Source organism: Hippoglossus stenolepis, chromosome 17, assembly GCF_022539355.2.
Source record: "Hippoglossus stenolepis isolate QCI-W04-F060 chromosome 17, HSTE1.2, whole genome shotgun sequence".
Taxonomy (NCBI): domain Eukaryota; kingdom Metazoa; phylum Chordata; class Actinopteri; order Pleuronectiformes; family Pleuronectidae; genus Hippoglossus; species Hippoglossus stenolepis.
The window spans coordinates 21,370,427-21,385,807 of NC_061499.1; the positions used below are offsets into that span (position 1 = coordinate 21,370,427).

Here is a 15,381-nt window from a genome sequence, read left to right on the forward strand (position 1 = left end):
CCAGCTTCCTGCTACAGTTCAAAAAAGGGGCAAATTGGGTTTGGGTTAACTGGAGACTATACATTGACAGTGGGTGTAAATGTGAGAGTGAAAGGTTGGTTGTCTCTGATTAAAAATAAACTGCTATTGTGTTTAAAAATGGAAATATTTTCAACTGTAGATGTAATGAAGGATTAATTATAGAATGTATTCAGCACAATTATCCAATAATATATAATATTATATCAAATCTATGACACTTATTGTCTTACCACTACATCTTAAACAGCATGTCCACAAAGAAGAGGTGCAATCATTCATGTGACGTAAAATGGATACAAATATTTTTAAAGAGTAAAAAGAGCTTGTTTAGGAAACGTAGGGCGTACACACACATAATGGTGAAGCTACATAGACACACTTTATGGGTCTAGCATAATGTGAGTGAAAATGTATTTGTGTTTTTGGTGTCTGATGGTGGTCTAAGGTTGTATCAAAGCATACCTCAGTAGCTTAGTACATGGTAGATACATACATGGAGTTTAATTTGTCTGAGCTTAAGGTTTCATTTTTTCAATATGGGATCCTGTTTTGTGCCACTTCTCAAGAACCAGTGCTCTGTACGTTAGCCCCACGATGTACTGGTGACCTGTCCACGGTGTCTGGCACGTCAGCTGGGTTTGGCTCCGGTCCGTCTGCAACCCTTACGACATGAGCGTTATAGATAATGGATGAATCACTACAGTCATGTTTTGTATTTTGTGCATTTATGGAGTGTTATGTAGTGGAGATTGTAAAGTGGCCCATCCTATAATTAACAGCAACATTTCACCATATTTAGCTCCAAAACATAAAAAACTATTTTTTTATTTGTTTTTACAAGATTTATAGCAACATTTGTGAACTTTGAAATATATATTTTTTTTCATAAAAGTGTCAATGCCAAATCTGAATATTAATTTTAAACCTTAATGTTAAATGTTAAACCTAAATGTTAAATAGAACTCTTAAATCTAAAACATTAAATGTTTTAATTAAAATTTTATCTGAGGAAGAGTGATTTTGGTACTGTAATAAGAATTTGCATGTAAACTAAACATTGAATTAATTGATATTTAGATTTAGATTTATTCTTAAAGTTTTTATTTTATATTTAGATTTAATATTTTAATTTAGATGTTTAGGTATAACATTTAACATTAAGATTAACATTGACATGATCTTTGATATATTTTTTTTAATTAAAAAAGTAAATATGGAAAAGGTTGACAAATATTAAACCTGGTAAAAAAGAGTGCATATAAAAAATACACACTTTTGTTGAACGTTTTGGAGCCAAACATGGTGAAATGTTGCTGATATTTTCAGCATGTACAGCTTTCTGTGCCCCATAATGTGAACATGCTAACAGGCTAAACTGAACAACATGAATCTTCTAAACATGAGCATGTTAGCATACTGACACTGGTGCTGAGTTCAAAGCGCCGCCTCATAGTGCTGCTGGTATAGTATACAGATCTTTTATTTATAACAACCCACTTGAGTTCCTGGCACTGGATGTTTTTGCTTTTCTTTTTACCGGAGCTGTAATGTGAAGTGGCTCAGGAACAGAGAGGAACAATGTTTAAAACCATCCAAACCCATCAGTAGATCAGACTGAAGCTGGTTCTGTTCAGATGGAGTATAATGGAGATATAATGGAGTATAATGACACATCATAAACACGACCTGTGTGCTTGTTGATCAGTGGTGATGCTCACAGACTTTCCCTTGACTCAGACACACACACACACACTATAGAGTGGACAAAACAACCAATATTTCTTTATTGCCATTGTGCATGAACTTTGACAATGCAGATTACACAAGGAGTATCATGTAGTAAGTAAATGCACAACCTGCCAGTGATGTGCTCTGGTCACTCTCAGTGCTGGTTTTGTATTGGTTGATGGCTTTAGCAAAGAACTACTTGCTGATCCAGCCCCCGTGCTCAAAACCAAAGGAATGCAAGATGAGACGCTCGAGTCAAAGAATGGACAACATCCCAGAGAACATCACCTTTTTTTATCTATTATTGCACACATCTAGTTTACCAATGTCGTGTATATGTGGGACATTGGGAAAGCTATAGCTCTTGGTAAGGTGCTGAAAAGTCTTTAGAAACCACAACACTGCATTGAGCCTCTTTAAAAGCCACATATATGCAAAATATGAAGGGAACATTAATGCAGGGATTCCACAAGCACACCAGATATCAAAATAAATGTGGATTACGTTTCACTCTTGCAAATCAAAGTGGTGGATCATTTACACTTGGCGATGCTCACTTAACAGCCTAAAAGACGGTGTTTAGCACAGAGTACATGGGATGTTCAGAAGGTTCAGCTGCCTGGAGGCAGCGTGAGGAGGCCTACAACACTCAGTAATAACAGAGACAGGCTTTTATCTGTGCATCACACACATGAAGGTGCTACTGACTCTGCAGCCAAAACATCGCTTAGTACTGCAGCTAGTCTCTTACAGCAATCACAACAAAAGGCTGAGAGATATTTTAGGAATGAATCATCATGAGTCTATTCATGTCTTGGATACTAAAATCGCATGGAATGCATTTAATAGAATAACAAGTGTGTGGATGGTTAGTACAGTCTGAGTTTGGATATCAACTGAATGGAGATAAAAGTTGTACAAACATTCATCTGATGTGGCCGCACCCGGAATTTTTAAGATTGAACCAAGCAGTGTTTCCACATCTACTGTTGCCCAGGGCTGGGTATCAAACCTGATTACTTTACTTACTGAATCATTATTAAAACATCTATAGTGCAAAGGGGAGTAATTTAACGTGTTTAATTGTTGCTTGTCAATTTAAAGCTGCATTAATGGGGTTTTTGTCATTTGGGGGCAGCAAAAAATACAGCTGTGTCTCAGTTTAGGGGCCGCATACTCTGCAGGCTGCATTTGAAGACTGATTGTGTCACCGCAACTAGACTAGACATTTTAAGGCTCCTTCAAATGCAGCCCACAAACACTACCTTCCATCCCGGAAAAATTATGGCTACAATGGGTGAATCCCTCCCATCGCTTCAGTGACAAAACGTTCTTCAAAGAGGTAACGGCGTGAAAAGACGTCCAATGCTTGAGTATCAAGCTTCAACTAAACCGAACAGCTAACGGTACACGTTAAAAAAGGGGCATTAAAACGTTATCGTGTCCAACTTCAGCTCTGTTGCTAGGCAACAGCAATAAGGATAGGACAAGCTGGTGACGGCAATGACGGGAAGCTTCTGTAGACCAGACCGTCTCATTTTGGTTCTGCCTGGTCTACACTGCAAATAAAGAAGGCGGTCTCTGTGGGCTGGGTGGACCACATCTTCCGAAGGATGCAGCCCCTGAATTGAGACACAGCTAATAAGTGACATGTACCCGTTGACACATCCAGCAAATACAAGTGAAGGAAATATTCAGTCTCTTAAAAGCCCTGTATTGGTTTCCATTAACCCCCCTGTCTTTTTAGCTGCGTCATGGTCTGTCGTTGTCATTTTGTGCTGAGTGGATTTTTAAGAGTTGTTTTCTTTAAAAACATATGTTGGCTGGTTAAGAGTGAAGTTTTTAAAAAGAAAATAACTCCATGGAGCTGAGGGGAACTGCAGATTGGTGACAGTTCTCTGTGACTGCGGCACAAAAAAAGGATCCTTTCTACAGTTTACACAAATATTGGCCTATTGGAAAGAATATTCATAAGTGCAAGCTTAAAGCAATTTGCCAGTCAGGATGAGTTTTTCTATTGAAGTTGCTTGTGTGTATTTAAAGCTTGGTTTTTCACAATTGGTTTGTTTGACAATGGTATTGATACTGAAATTTGAACGTCTTGACGGTACCCTGCCTGAATGGTGCCTCGTGCAGTCACACATTTCCTCATTCATTATTCTAGAACTACTGTTGCTTTCCTTATCATCAGTGTGTTATACTGGAAGAAATGCTGGAAAATGGGGAACATTGTGCTCTATATCTTGATTGCAATTCTTCCAACTTAGGAGGATCATCAAATTACCAAATATTGGTAATATATAATATTATCTTTTTTTAAATATATGGATATGAACCTCAGAAATTAGGTGAGGTGTGGTCTTGATGAAGTCAGGCTCATTTGTACAATACACCTCCTTAGTAAGGTCCAATATAACAAATCAGGTCATGTCTACCTCAGAGAAAGTTTGTATAACTCCATCTCCAATCTGCACATATGCTTCTGTTTGAGTGTATTTTCATGTGATGGTACTGCAGACTTCTCGCCAACAGGCTCAAGAGAGCCAGTCCTACATTGTCATCAGACTTAAATAACAGACTTTCACTGCATGTCTTTCCAAGTCTCTGTCCAGCATGCTTCCATCAGTGCACACACGGCCACACATGTCATCAGTCACAGTGTGTGTGGTCCAAACAGTGTTCCACCACCCGTCCAAAAGGAAGCCCACTAACTTAAGCCTTAACCCTCTGCAGCTCCTGTCACGGGTCTAGTCTCAGACTGGACTCTGGAACAGAGAGGAACGATTCGTCTGGGAATGAGAGAAACCAGGAATAAATGACAGTGAATCTGCTCTGCTTTGTCAAGCTGCAGATATTTGTATGGACACATATTCCATATTACCTGAGTATATACTCTGATTGTGAAATACCTGAAGCAAGGCCAGATGCAAGGCCAGATGCAGACACTGTGCAACCAATTTGTGGCCATTTTGTATTTTCTTTAGTCTTTGCCCAAATTATTTGCTGTTTGCATTTTTTAAACAGGGTTCAATCATGTGACCTGGATAGTGTAAACATAATCCAATCCATTATACAGCCGTTTCTCCTGCTCAGTACATAACACAGCGATACAGTTTTGGATTTTTCTTTTAAACAAGCATATGTCTTTAGTTATAATACAGAAAATATATATATATATATATATATATATATATACAAACACACACACACATAAAATATATGCATATATACATTTATGTATGTATATATACACACATTGATCAGTCTCAACAGTAAATGTGGTAAGTGGTATTAATATTGTGGCTGACCTGTGAATATGTATGTGTATATACATATACAGGGTTTTCCCTACGGTTATGGGACTTTTTGTGAAGCATCTAAACCGAAGGAAAATAATTTCCTGAGAGTTCTTTACTACTCTAGAGAGAAAAGATGGCGTTCAGCTCCAATGTAAGAATGTCAGTCTCTTAACGTCTTTACTGCAGAAATGAAGAAAGATGAGCTCCAAGACAAATGAATTGAGAAGAAGGACTCTCGCTACAGTAGCTTGGTCAGCTGACTTATGACTTATAAATATCAATAATAAAAACCAGCACCTAAGATGCCTAGGGAAAACCCTGATATATATATGTGTGTATATATATATTAGAGCTTATTTATACTGTGATTGTTGAAACAGAAAACAACACATAATTTAACCAGACTACCATTTTATAATGCATGCCCCCACCCCCCCATCCAGAGTGCTCCATTCCTCCCTCTGATGCCTGCATATAAAAAACTTTAACCATCAAGTCCTTCTCTACCAACAACAGCTCAGACATTGTGCAGGACAGAACATTGAGGTGGCGAGTCTTGTGGTGGTGGTGGTTAATTGGGACATTGGTGCTACGTCATGCAGAGACAGAAGAGTATGGAGGGGGTCAGCACAGAGAGTCGCAGACTCCCCTGGCAGAGCAGAGGGAGGTGTTGGTGGGACAGTTAGTGGTGTTGGTTGGTGGCTGCTAGCGTGGATCCTATAGCCAGAGGCCAGCTCTGCTCAGGTCTAGCTAATGGCTGGGCTGTCTGTCAGGGGGTCTGCAGTCTCTGAAGGTGAGCCGGGCTCCTCTGGAGGGTCTTCTGTGCTGGTGCTCGTGGAGACCTGAGAAGGGCCACCGTAGAATGATGTGGCCCCCTGGGGCACTGAGCCGGGGCCCGCCGCCACATCGTCTTCATCCTCTTCCGGCTCTGAGGCCGGGGTGAGGTGCAGGGAGCCGGGGAGTTTGACGGGGCAGAATGCCGAACCTGTCGAGATGAAGTTGACCTTGTTTTTGTCGGGACAGGAGAAGAGGGGGACTGACGCCGATGCGGACTGCCTCGAGCTGAAGAGAAGCACAAGTAGCATCAGTGAGGTTCATACATTGCTGAGGCCTTAGAGCGATGCTTCAATCCAACACAAGTTACAGCCTATACCTCATCTCCTCAAAAGCTTTGATCTTCTCACAGCCCTCCGGCGGCTCTCGCTTGAACATGTAGCTGTTGTTGGGTTTGGGTGAGGAGGCGAACTTGGGCAGTGGTGAGCTGCTTCCACTGTCTGTGAACAGAGACACATGGTAGATACAGCAGAACAATTCACAAGGGCAACATTGTATTTCTAAAGTTACAGGTGCATTTTTCATGTTGCCCACTTATCCGTCTCATGCAGATGTGCTCATAAAATGTAACAACTCGCCCTCCCTGTGTCCTCTTTGATGTGAATCCAAGGTCCAACTTATTTGGTACTATAAGTGAGAATAGGGAGCATATTACATGTGTTGTTGTCCCTCATTGCCTCTCTACTGGTCGCCTACAGTGCCAACAGTGTGCAACGCTACCTAACATTACCTTAGAAATGTCCACCAATATCAAGAACAGGGTGGTGCATGAAAATCCAGTACCAATTCCAAGCCACCAGTTCCGACAGAGCAGGCACCTACCAGAACACTAACAACTCAGATTTCAGTCCCTGCTTGCATGACCCTACCTACTCAGTCACCACCCTGGCCCTGGTGAGGAGACAATTGAAGACTAGTTTGGGGCTGGAGTATTTAGGTAGCGCACAGGTAGCGTTGTAAAAGTCTCGATTTAGCACCAGTATCAGAAAAAAACGCAAACGATACCCAACTCAAGTCAACAATCAACCGGTTCCCAGGAGACTAACAACAACTCCACAAAAGCACCAAACACCAAAACAATAGCATAGCCAGGCCACACCAGGTGCACGGGCAACAGGATTCTGACTGCAGGTGCCTAAACAAAGGTTTTTTTTAAAGTTACACAGAGAACATGCTTTAAATGTGTGTGGTTGGTCCAGTTTTTGAAGACTGCTTTAACAAGCTCTGCTTCTACAGGGGAAACAAATGTGTGACAAGTGAAATCAAGCTCTTAGCGTCACCTGACAGCAAGACAAAAAAATCTGTCAAACAGCCACAATATTCTCCCCCCTATAGCAAATCCAATGAAAAGACCAAATTCAACAATGTTTTAGTCATCTCTCAGGACTTCCCTGAGCCCCAAGCGCACTGCCTCCTACTGAAGATGTAATGAAGGCTGTAGCAAGAGGATCCAAACTAACAACCGATGAATCGGCTTACTGTACCATATCTCAATAGCATGCTGTGCCAAAGTGAATTATAGTGTGGGCACTTCATTGATTTAAAAGAGGATTCTCACAGCTCACTGTCCCGACAAGCTTAATAAGAGAGCTATGAGCTTCAAAAGAAAATAAGGGATGGAAAGCTCACTGGAACTACAGAGCTGGTGTTCTCTGACCCATTGTTAATAGAAATGATTGATTAATGAAACTTTAAATCATTATTTGCTAATTAAGGTTGTGGTAAGACAGTTTTCTGCTAACACAAAGTGAAAGTCATGAGTAAACAGGTGAACAGATGAAGATGACATCAAAAATCTGAGGAGTGATGTGAGGAAGCACTTTGGGATCAACACCATAGATGGAAAAAATATCAAGAGGGTCGAGGCTGTTTGTGGAAAGCTAGTTTGAGTCAAGTTAGACTGCAGGGGGACAACACATGAACACAATGTCATGTCACCCTGAGTGGGTTGTGTTACCTTCTTTTAGAATGAAGGCTATAGGGTAAAAAAAAAAATTGCTGAGGAAATCACTGTTGTGGGATATAAATGGAAAATGTTTGATAATACCCAGGGCAATTCCATCTGCCCTAAATTTAATTTAATGCATTCCTTTCTAAAATTGCAGAGCTTTCAAGGATCCACCAGAGACTTGTGGTTACAACTGGGGAAACAACATGAACTCAGTGACTCCAGGAGCCCGAACAACAGCTCGACGTTCTTTACCTTTGTCCCGGTCGTACAGTAGATCCTCTGTGGAGTAGGGGCTGCCATCATGTGATCCTGGTGGGCAAGCTGGCGAGGGGCAGGGCGACAGGCTGGAGCAGCTGCTGGACCGGCCGGGGGCTGAGGGAGTCTGGGTGTCCACGCTACGGGTGCTGCTGCTGCGCTGCTGAGGAGGGAAGGGTGCTCGCCGCCCGTCAGGAACCTCCAGGGACTGTAGAGTCGGAGAGGAAACGGACATTGGGGTTTGGGAGTAGGGGGGGCAGAACAGCAATCAGAACTGAGACAAGGCAAATCTGTACACGAGTTCAAGAGAGGATTACTGAAACACTGGGTTGATCACATCCGGTCTCAGAATGAACTGAAATGAAACATAGCCCACCTTTAGCTCCTCCTTCTCTCCGTTGTCTTTGATGAAGACCTTCTCCAGCTCATGGTTGATGCCCTCCATGCTGCTGGGCACCCTCGAGATGGAAGGCTTTGGCACTGTGATGTTGGACAGCGCCATCTGGGCCGACTTCGACATGGAAAACTGCTGCACTCCACACACACACACAGACACAATTTCGTTACTTGTTTCATCCCTTTGAGGACAACTCATTAACATAGTGCATTCCCTTGCCCTCACACTTACCTAAACCATCAGACCTAAAAGCTTAATCTTAAACTTTACTTTACCCTAACATAACAGTAACCTGGACCCTTGAAATTAATTATTACTATAAAGGCAGTGTGAAATTCGATTTTCAACCCACGAGTGACACAAGGCCCCATGGGATAGCGTGTATCCAGTTATAAAGTTCTAAAAGTGCACACTCATGTGTGTACACACACACACACACGCACACAAAGCTGTGAGCTGGCAGTAAAAGTCAATGAGTCTGAATTCTTTCTGAGGCAACCGTATTATTCCTCATAACAGCAGTGCTACATATCAGATTCCAATGTTATACTAAGAAGATGGTTTTCTTCCAACTATGTTGCTATATTACTTTTGTTATTTTCTGTCCACTTTGGTTCTCAACTCAGTTATACTACCTCATACTCAGGGAAATCAAGGACTTCATACCAAAATAAATAAACATGAAGAAATTGGGAAAAAAAGTGATTGTACCAAGTCCCCTTCTCCTCACTGAGTCCTACATGTTCTCATCGAAGTACTTTTCTATTAAATACACAGGAATTCCAGAGTCAGATTCTTCCCGAGTGAGGGATGGTGGAGTGTAGATTTGGCATGCAGTGTAAATAGGCAGGATTTTTGCAGCTAGAAGCAGAGGAATATATTTTATTCAAATAAAATACAGAAAACTGCACCTTGAAATGAGAAAAAGACACACACACACACACACACACACACACACACACACACACACACACACACACACACACACACACACACACACACACACACAAGAGCTTGTGAAAATGAGTGGGAGCAGTAAAACAGTAAAGCATTTTTGTCCTGTCATTTTGCATGTAACCTTTCATAGAATGTGATTGTGATGTCACAGCAGCAGCAATGCCACTATTAAAAAGCCTTTGTTTACATTTCCTCCAGCGTGAGGTTCAGTTTCAACACTTGTTTTACTCCCCGGAGATCCTACGTAACACAGAGACCAGCAGCGTTACCATCCCACCAGCAAAATGACGCAGGCAAACAAGATGGATAAGATCAGAGTGAGATTACGCCTCAATTTGTGACTATAATCACAGAGACCTGGCTGAACAACAACATCCTGGACGCGGCAATCGAAGTAGCCGGCTGCTCTGTTTACAGAAGAGGACCAAACTAGGGACTCCGGGAAGAGCAGAGTGAACAAACACTGCTGCCAAGACCTAGAGCCCCTGGTGGTAAGGTGCAGACCATTCTTTCTTCCAAGGGGAGAATTATTAATCATGGCAGTATACATTCCCCCACAAGCTAAGGCTCAGGTAGCGCTTGAAAAGCTGCATGAAGTCATCAACAAACGGCTGACGGCTCACCCAGACAGTGTGATCATCATAGCAGGGGACCTAAATCATGCAGATCTCAAACTGGTCCGGCCCAAACGTCATCAAAATGTGAATTTCCCAACCAGAGAAAATTTAAAATACCAATCATACAGCAACAAAAATATACATTTACTAATAGATATGCATCCTGCAAACAGCAGTGTCTTTTTTTTCCCACTCTTTCCAAAACAAATGCACACACTGACTAGACCAAGGTTTGTAGGACAAGAGAAGGTGGAAACACTACTGCTTTTGTCCACAGAGGCGCCAAAATCAACAGAAATGAAAAGTTCCTTGTATGGCCTTAAACCACACTCATCTGACTTTATGCTTCTTTAGAATGTTTTCAAATGAGTGAATTTGAAAAACACCGAGATCAGTTTAAGCTCAGTCCTTCCAGTGTGAGGACAAAACGATTTTCAGGCAGTACACTACCTGAACGTGGCTGTTCGCTCTGGAGTTGTGGTTGGTAGAGCTGGTGAGGGTGATGGTGTTGTACTGGAGAGGGGACAGCCGGTCTTTGTCTTTACTGTGGCGTCCTCCTTGTTTACCGCGCTGGAGCTGCTGCCGATGCTTTGCAATCTGGGAGAAACAGAGAGAACAAATAGGGTCAGAATACTCTATAGTACACAGAGTTAATGTTATTAGAGGTATTGAAATAGTTATTCTGTTTAAATACACCTATCAGACCTCAGTTCCCAGATTTCATTTAATAATATACATCAAATAATGTATGATACAATAAATGATAGCACCGACTGTCCCAAAAAGATAGTGTGGGGAATGTGCCAAGGAAAAGCACATTAACTTTTGAAGCAGAATTAATTAAGGGAGTGGATCCAGGATTTCCCCCCCACTTTTTTCAACATTGTGAGCATGTTATTAGATTGTTTTCTGCATTTTGTTAATTTCTGAAATAATACAGATGTCTGTCTGACAAAAACAGGCATATCTAGAGTGTCAATATCTATGAACAGGTGACATTTTGCACAGATCTGGATAATGACAGGGTGTATCTGATCTCAGTACATGCCAATCAATCAATACAAACATATTTGTATGGCCAACAATCACAATTCACAATTTGTCTGATAGGGCATAACAAGGTGCAACACCCTCTGTCCATAGCCCTCAACAAGAGTAAAGAAAAACTACCCCCCCCAAAGAAAACCTAACAGGGGAAAAAATTAAGAAACCTCAGAGAGAGGCACATGTGAGGGATCCCTCTCCAAGGACATACAGAAGTACAATAGATGCCACATGTAGCTGAGCACGTCAAGGAAATAATATTTACAACATTCATGAAAAAAGACAATGTCTAACATACAGTAAATGGAGAGGTGTATCAATATTAAAAGTATTTATATATAAGAATGTCTGACAGAGAGGGCCCCTCTTTAAATAGTGAGTGATTTCAGACACTGTCCAGGAACCAATGGGTTATGTATTGTCACATGAAGTCTGTTGAGTATTATACAGAAAGAGGTATTAACCTCTACACGTTCTTATGAACCAAAGGAATGAGCAGAGTGTTTAATATGAAGATAATATGTAGATGTTAATCTCTGTTAAACCTAACTCTGTAAAGCTGTAGCTGTTTGTGTCTGTAATTATCAGTGTGACTGGAAGAGAGAAACAGGAACTCCCAGTTCTCCTTTCTACACCAGGACTCCAGAACATGTTCTAACACACTGACACAGGCCCTCTCCACTGTCACATGTACACAGTACAGTCCTGTGTGTTTTGTACTATGAAAGCCATCTGGCCCGCTTAGTAATATAACAAATTATAATAATAAAAACATGTTAAAATGTAATTCACATAAGAGAACAGATTTTAAGTAACATAAGAACAGGTTCAAATGACATTTAAAAGAAAAGGAAATACACTTAAATGAAAAAATTCAAAAAACAGAAAAGAAAGTGTGAAAATACAGATGACAAGCCAAACAATGGCACAGCAGGCGTGTTCAGGCTGTGGAAGGACATGCTGGCTTTGAAAGCTCAATGATGCACCAGTATTTAATGGCGTATGCCTGTACTAAATGTGAAAACAGACCTACTCCCCACCAGCCCACGTTTGTCAGTGGTTGTCAACTCAAACTAGATTTGTCTAAGAAAAGAAATTACACAATTAAACAATCCAACTCTTTCATACAGGACTATCATTCAGATTAGTCGTATGCACACAGCTCACTTTTCTAGTGTATTGCTCAAAGCAGCTGCAATGCTCAGGACTGTCCCCTCTTCCTCCTTTCCTCCTTGAACCTTGTCTATTGAGGGGCTGAACCTCCTCTGCAGCCCTGCAACTCAGTAACGTGCCCGTGCACACATTAGTGAAGCTGAGCTGTCATCTGCCCAGCGTGTATTGTTCTCTTTGCTGCAGGAGGCAGAGAAGAGCCTGCTGGGGCTTGACTGACCATAAATTGCAGCAGGTTATAGCCTTTGCAAAGCGAGGAAGTAGTTAAGAGTGAGATAGCATTATCTGGCACGTCCGTGCTGCTGCTAGGTAGCAGCAGGGTGCAGCTTCAGAGGATGTGAGTGTGTCACTGCCATACACCATCAGTACCATAATGCCAAATATAACACAACTGTTATGTTAGAGCCAGAAGAAAATGGCAGCAACAGCACTGAACTAACTATTGTTTTATCACTACAGGCAGAACATTTTCCGAGGATGAGAAACAATTCTTTTTTGCCTCCACCTTAAAATATGACTTTTTATATTTCAGTCACTGTCCTCTGCATCGCACTCACTCTCACTCACTGCATTAACAGCAGCTGCATCACGTAACCACTCAGTGCATTTTCTATTATTAGTGACATCACTACTGTGGCTTCCAAACAATCTGTCTTTCTTCACCTCCATCTCACTAACAAACACTTCATCTTCTCATCACTTGCAGATCCACGTACGCATGTTTCCAGGTGGACTGTGATATATAAAGGGAACATTGCCCTCAGGTGTGCGTGCGCACAGTTTTATAAATCGGAATCCTTTTTTGTGTACGCCATTTTCGGCCTTTGTGTGCACATACACTTTTAGCATGAATCCTGCACCATGTTTTATGAATGAGGCCCCTGGTGAGGTGAAATGTGCAAGCTAACTTTTATGTAGCAACAATAAAAAGGAAATCTATTCTCTGAATTTCTCCAGTACAGCCTGCAGAACTGATAACGTCAGGACTGATACTCCGGTTAATAATAATTTACCCTCTGTACTCATTTAATACACTGTGTCAGTACCCACGGTCACTTTGACTGACTCTGTGACTGTGTGTCTGTCGAATGTTCAGAGCAGCAGTGGGGGTGGAATATTTATCTGACACATTAGAACATCCAGCTCTGTGGTGTGGAACAGCACAAAGGAGGGAACGCACAGCTGCAGTCTTACCAGCACTTCCCACCAGCTCATTGCTGTGACACAAGAAACCACAGAATGCTGTAAAATGAAATCTATTATTACAGTTGGTGTTATTATTATCCTGATTATAACTAGGCTATTATTCTTATTATCATATAATTAGTGCAGTGCCCGTACTAAACCTGCCTGTTTGGAATGGGCTGCGGTAAAGCTGCAGTTTTTTCTCAAACTGTAAAAGTAACCTGCAGCAATTGAGCCGTAGTAAGTAAAGACTGGCAGCAGGACTCCGACCCTAAAGACACAGCTGATGCATAAAGTTTGGTGAAGCTCAACACAGTACACAGAACCCATTTGCCGTGGGCGTGCTGCTGTAATGATCAACGTTACTTACAGAGCGCCGGTCGCCTGTTTTGGTGTATAGCCAGTTCAGATTGCACCTAATTTGACACTGTGCGTCCTTGGGCCCTTAACAATACACAGGCCAAGTGTGAAGCCAATAAGATGAATGGTTCTCGAGATATGTGAGCCACAACCAGACAGACGGACAGAGATTTCTGGAGATTAGTAGATAGAAATGTTTTCTTCTTAATCTTCATGTAAATCACATTGTGTTTCCTCCTGGATATAATATTTGATTTATGAATAAAACTTGCATATATTTATTAATATCAACATTAATCTCCTACAACACTCACACACTTACAATTGACAGTAAAAAAGTTATAATACAACAGAACCAAAGTGTTATTCCCCCCTGTTCAAAACCTGGTATCTACATGTACATGACCCACAACACATCTTAACCACCAACAGTTCAGTCAGAGTTACAGCTGTGACATGCTGAGTAACAGAGAAATGAACTCACTTCTTTCAATCTCCACACAACCAGATTTTCTTTTTCACTTAAAAACCTGCAGCTTCGGCCCTGGCCAACACTGAACCAAATGACTTCACTTGTAGGCATTTTTTGCTTCAATATTTTATGAGTTCCTCAACATGCAAATTAAAAGATAAGTGTAAAGTGCAGTCTGGAGCTGCCAGGCCTAAACATACACTTGGAGAAAAGGTTACTCTTAAGTAACTGACAACTCTAATGTAAATGGCCTATTTTTAAGTGTTTTTCTAGTCTTAATGGCAGAGTCATGTTCACCCATTCACACACACATTCATACACATTCATACAGCACTTCTATATATAGCATAGAACCACCAACCCTCAGATTAGTAGAGGACCTGACCCAATGTGAGCATTAGTTGGTTGCTTGTTTCTGTCCAGGCTGTACCCCGCCTCTCAACCAATGTCAGCAGGTGGCTCCACTGAACCCCAAATTTGCTCATGATGACTGTTCCATCAGTGTGTGAATAATATGTGAATGATGCACTGCCTATATTGATAGAAGTACAGTATGAAAGTGTGCGAAATGGTTGTTGTTTAGACTAGAAACGCATCATGTTATCAACCATAATCTACCATCTACCATTCAGCTTCCAATAAAAATGTCTTTGACCTGAATACGTGTGTATTTGTGTTCATGTTAGTGACATGCCTCTTTGAGCTGGTCGGCGCTGCCCCAGGACGCAGAACGCTGGTGGGTGCTCCTCTTCTCTCCTGATTCGTCACACCAACATCCAGGAGTCTGAAAACATCACAGCTACACCTTACTATCAACATACCTGCTCTTCTAAGCAAGACAGTGCATCTGCTTTTATGAAGTTCATGTCAAACACAGAGACGAAAGCTTTACACAGGCAAAGCATTCAGAAATAAAACATATAAAATGTATATAAAATAAAATGAGACAAAGAAATAGTTGAACAGAAATTTCAGTTACATAACGGTTAGAGATCACCAATTCGATGCTGGGATTGGATCATAACTCAACACTGACTCAAATAGCTTGATGGGCTATCAGCGACAAAAGCGTAGAAAACTGAAAATAGTTA

At 41.4% G+C, this 15,381-nt stretch overlaps 1 protein-coding gene across 1 annotated transcript in view; it reads right to left on the bottom strand.

The window, feature by feature from the left end:
- Nucleotides 1–1,781: 1,781 nt before the first annotated feature.
- The window catches only part of glcci1a (glucocorticoid induced 1a), a 29,721-nt gene continuing 16,121 nt past the window's right edge, over nt 1,782–15,381 (bottom strand). The window contains exons 3-8 of the mRNA XM_035183695.2: nt 14,985–15,074; nt 10,510–10,656; nt 8,465–8,617; nt 8,086–8,296; nt 6,202–6,322; nt 1,782–6,110 (exon numbers count right to left, since the gene is read on the bottom strand). Coding sequence (XP_035039586.2) covers nt 5,795–6,110; nt 6,202–6,322; nt 8,086–8,296; nt 8,465–8,617; nt 10,510–10,656; nt 14,985–15,074 — 1,038 coding nt within the window. The 3' untranslated portion in view covers nt 1,782–5,794. The remainder of the gene's footprint in view (nt 6,111–6,201; nt 6,323–8,085; nt 8,297–8,464; nt 8,618–10,509; nt 10,657–14,984; nt 15,075–15,381) is intronic.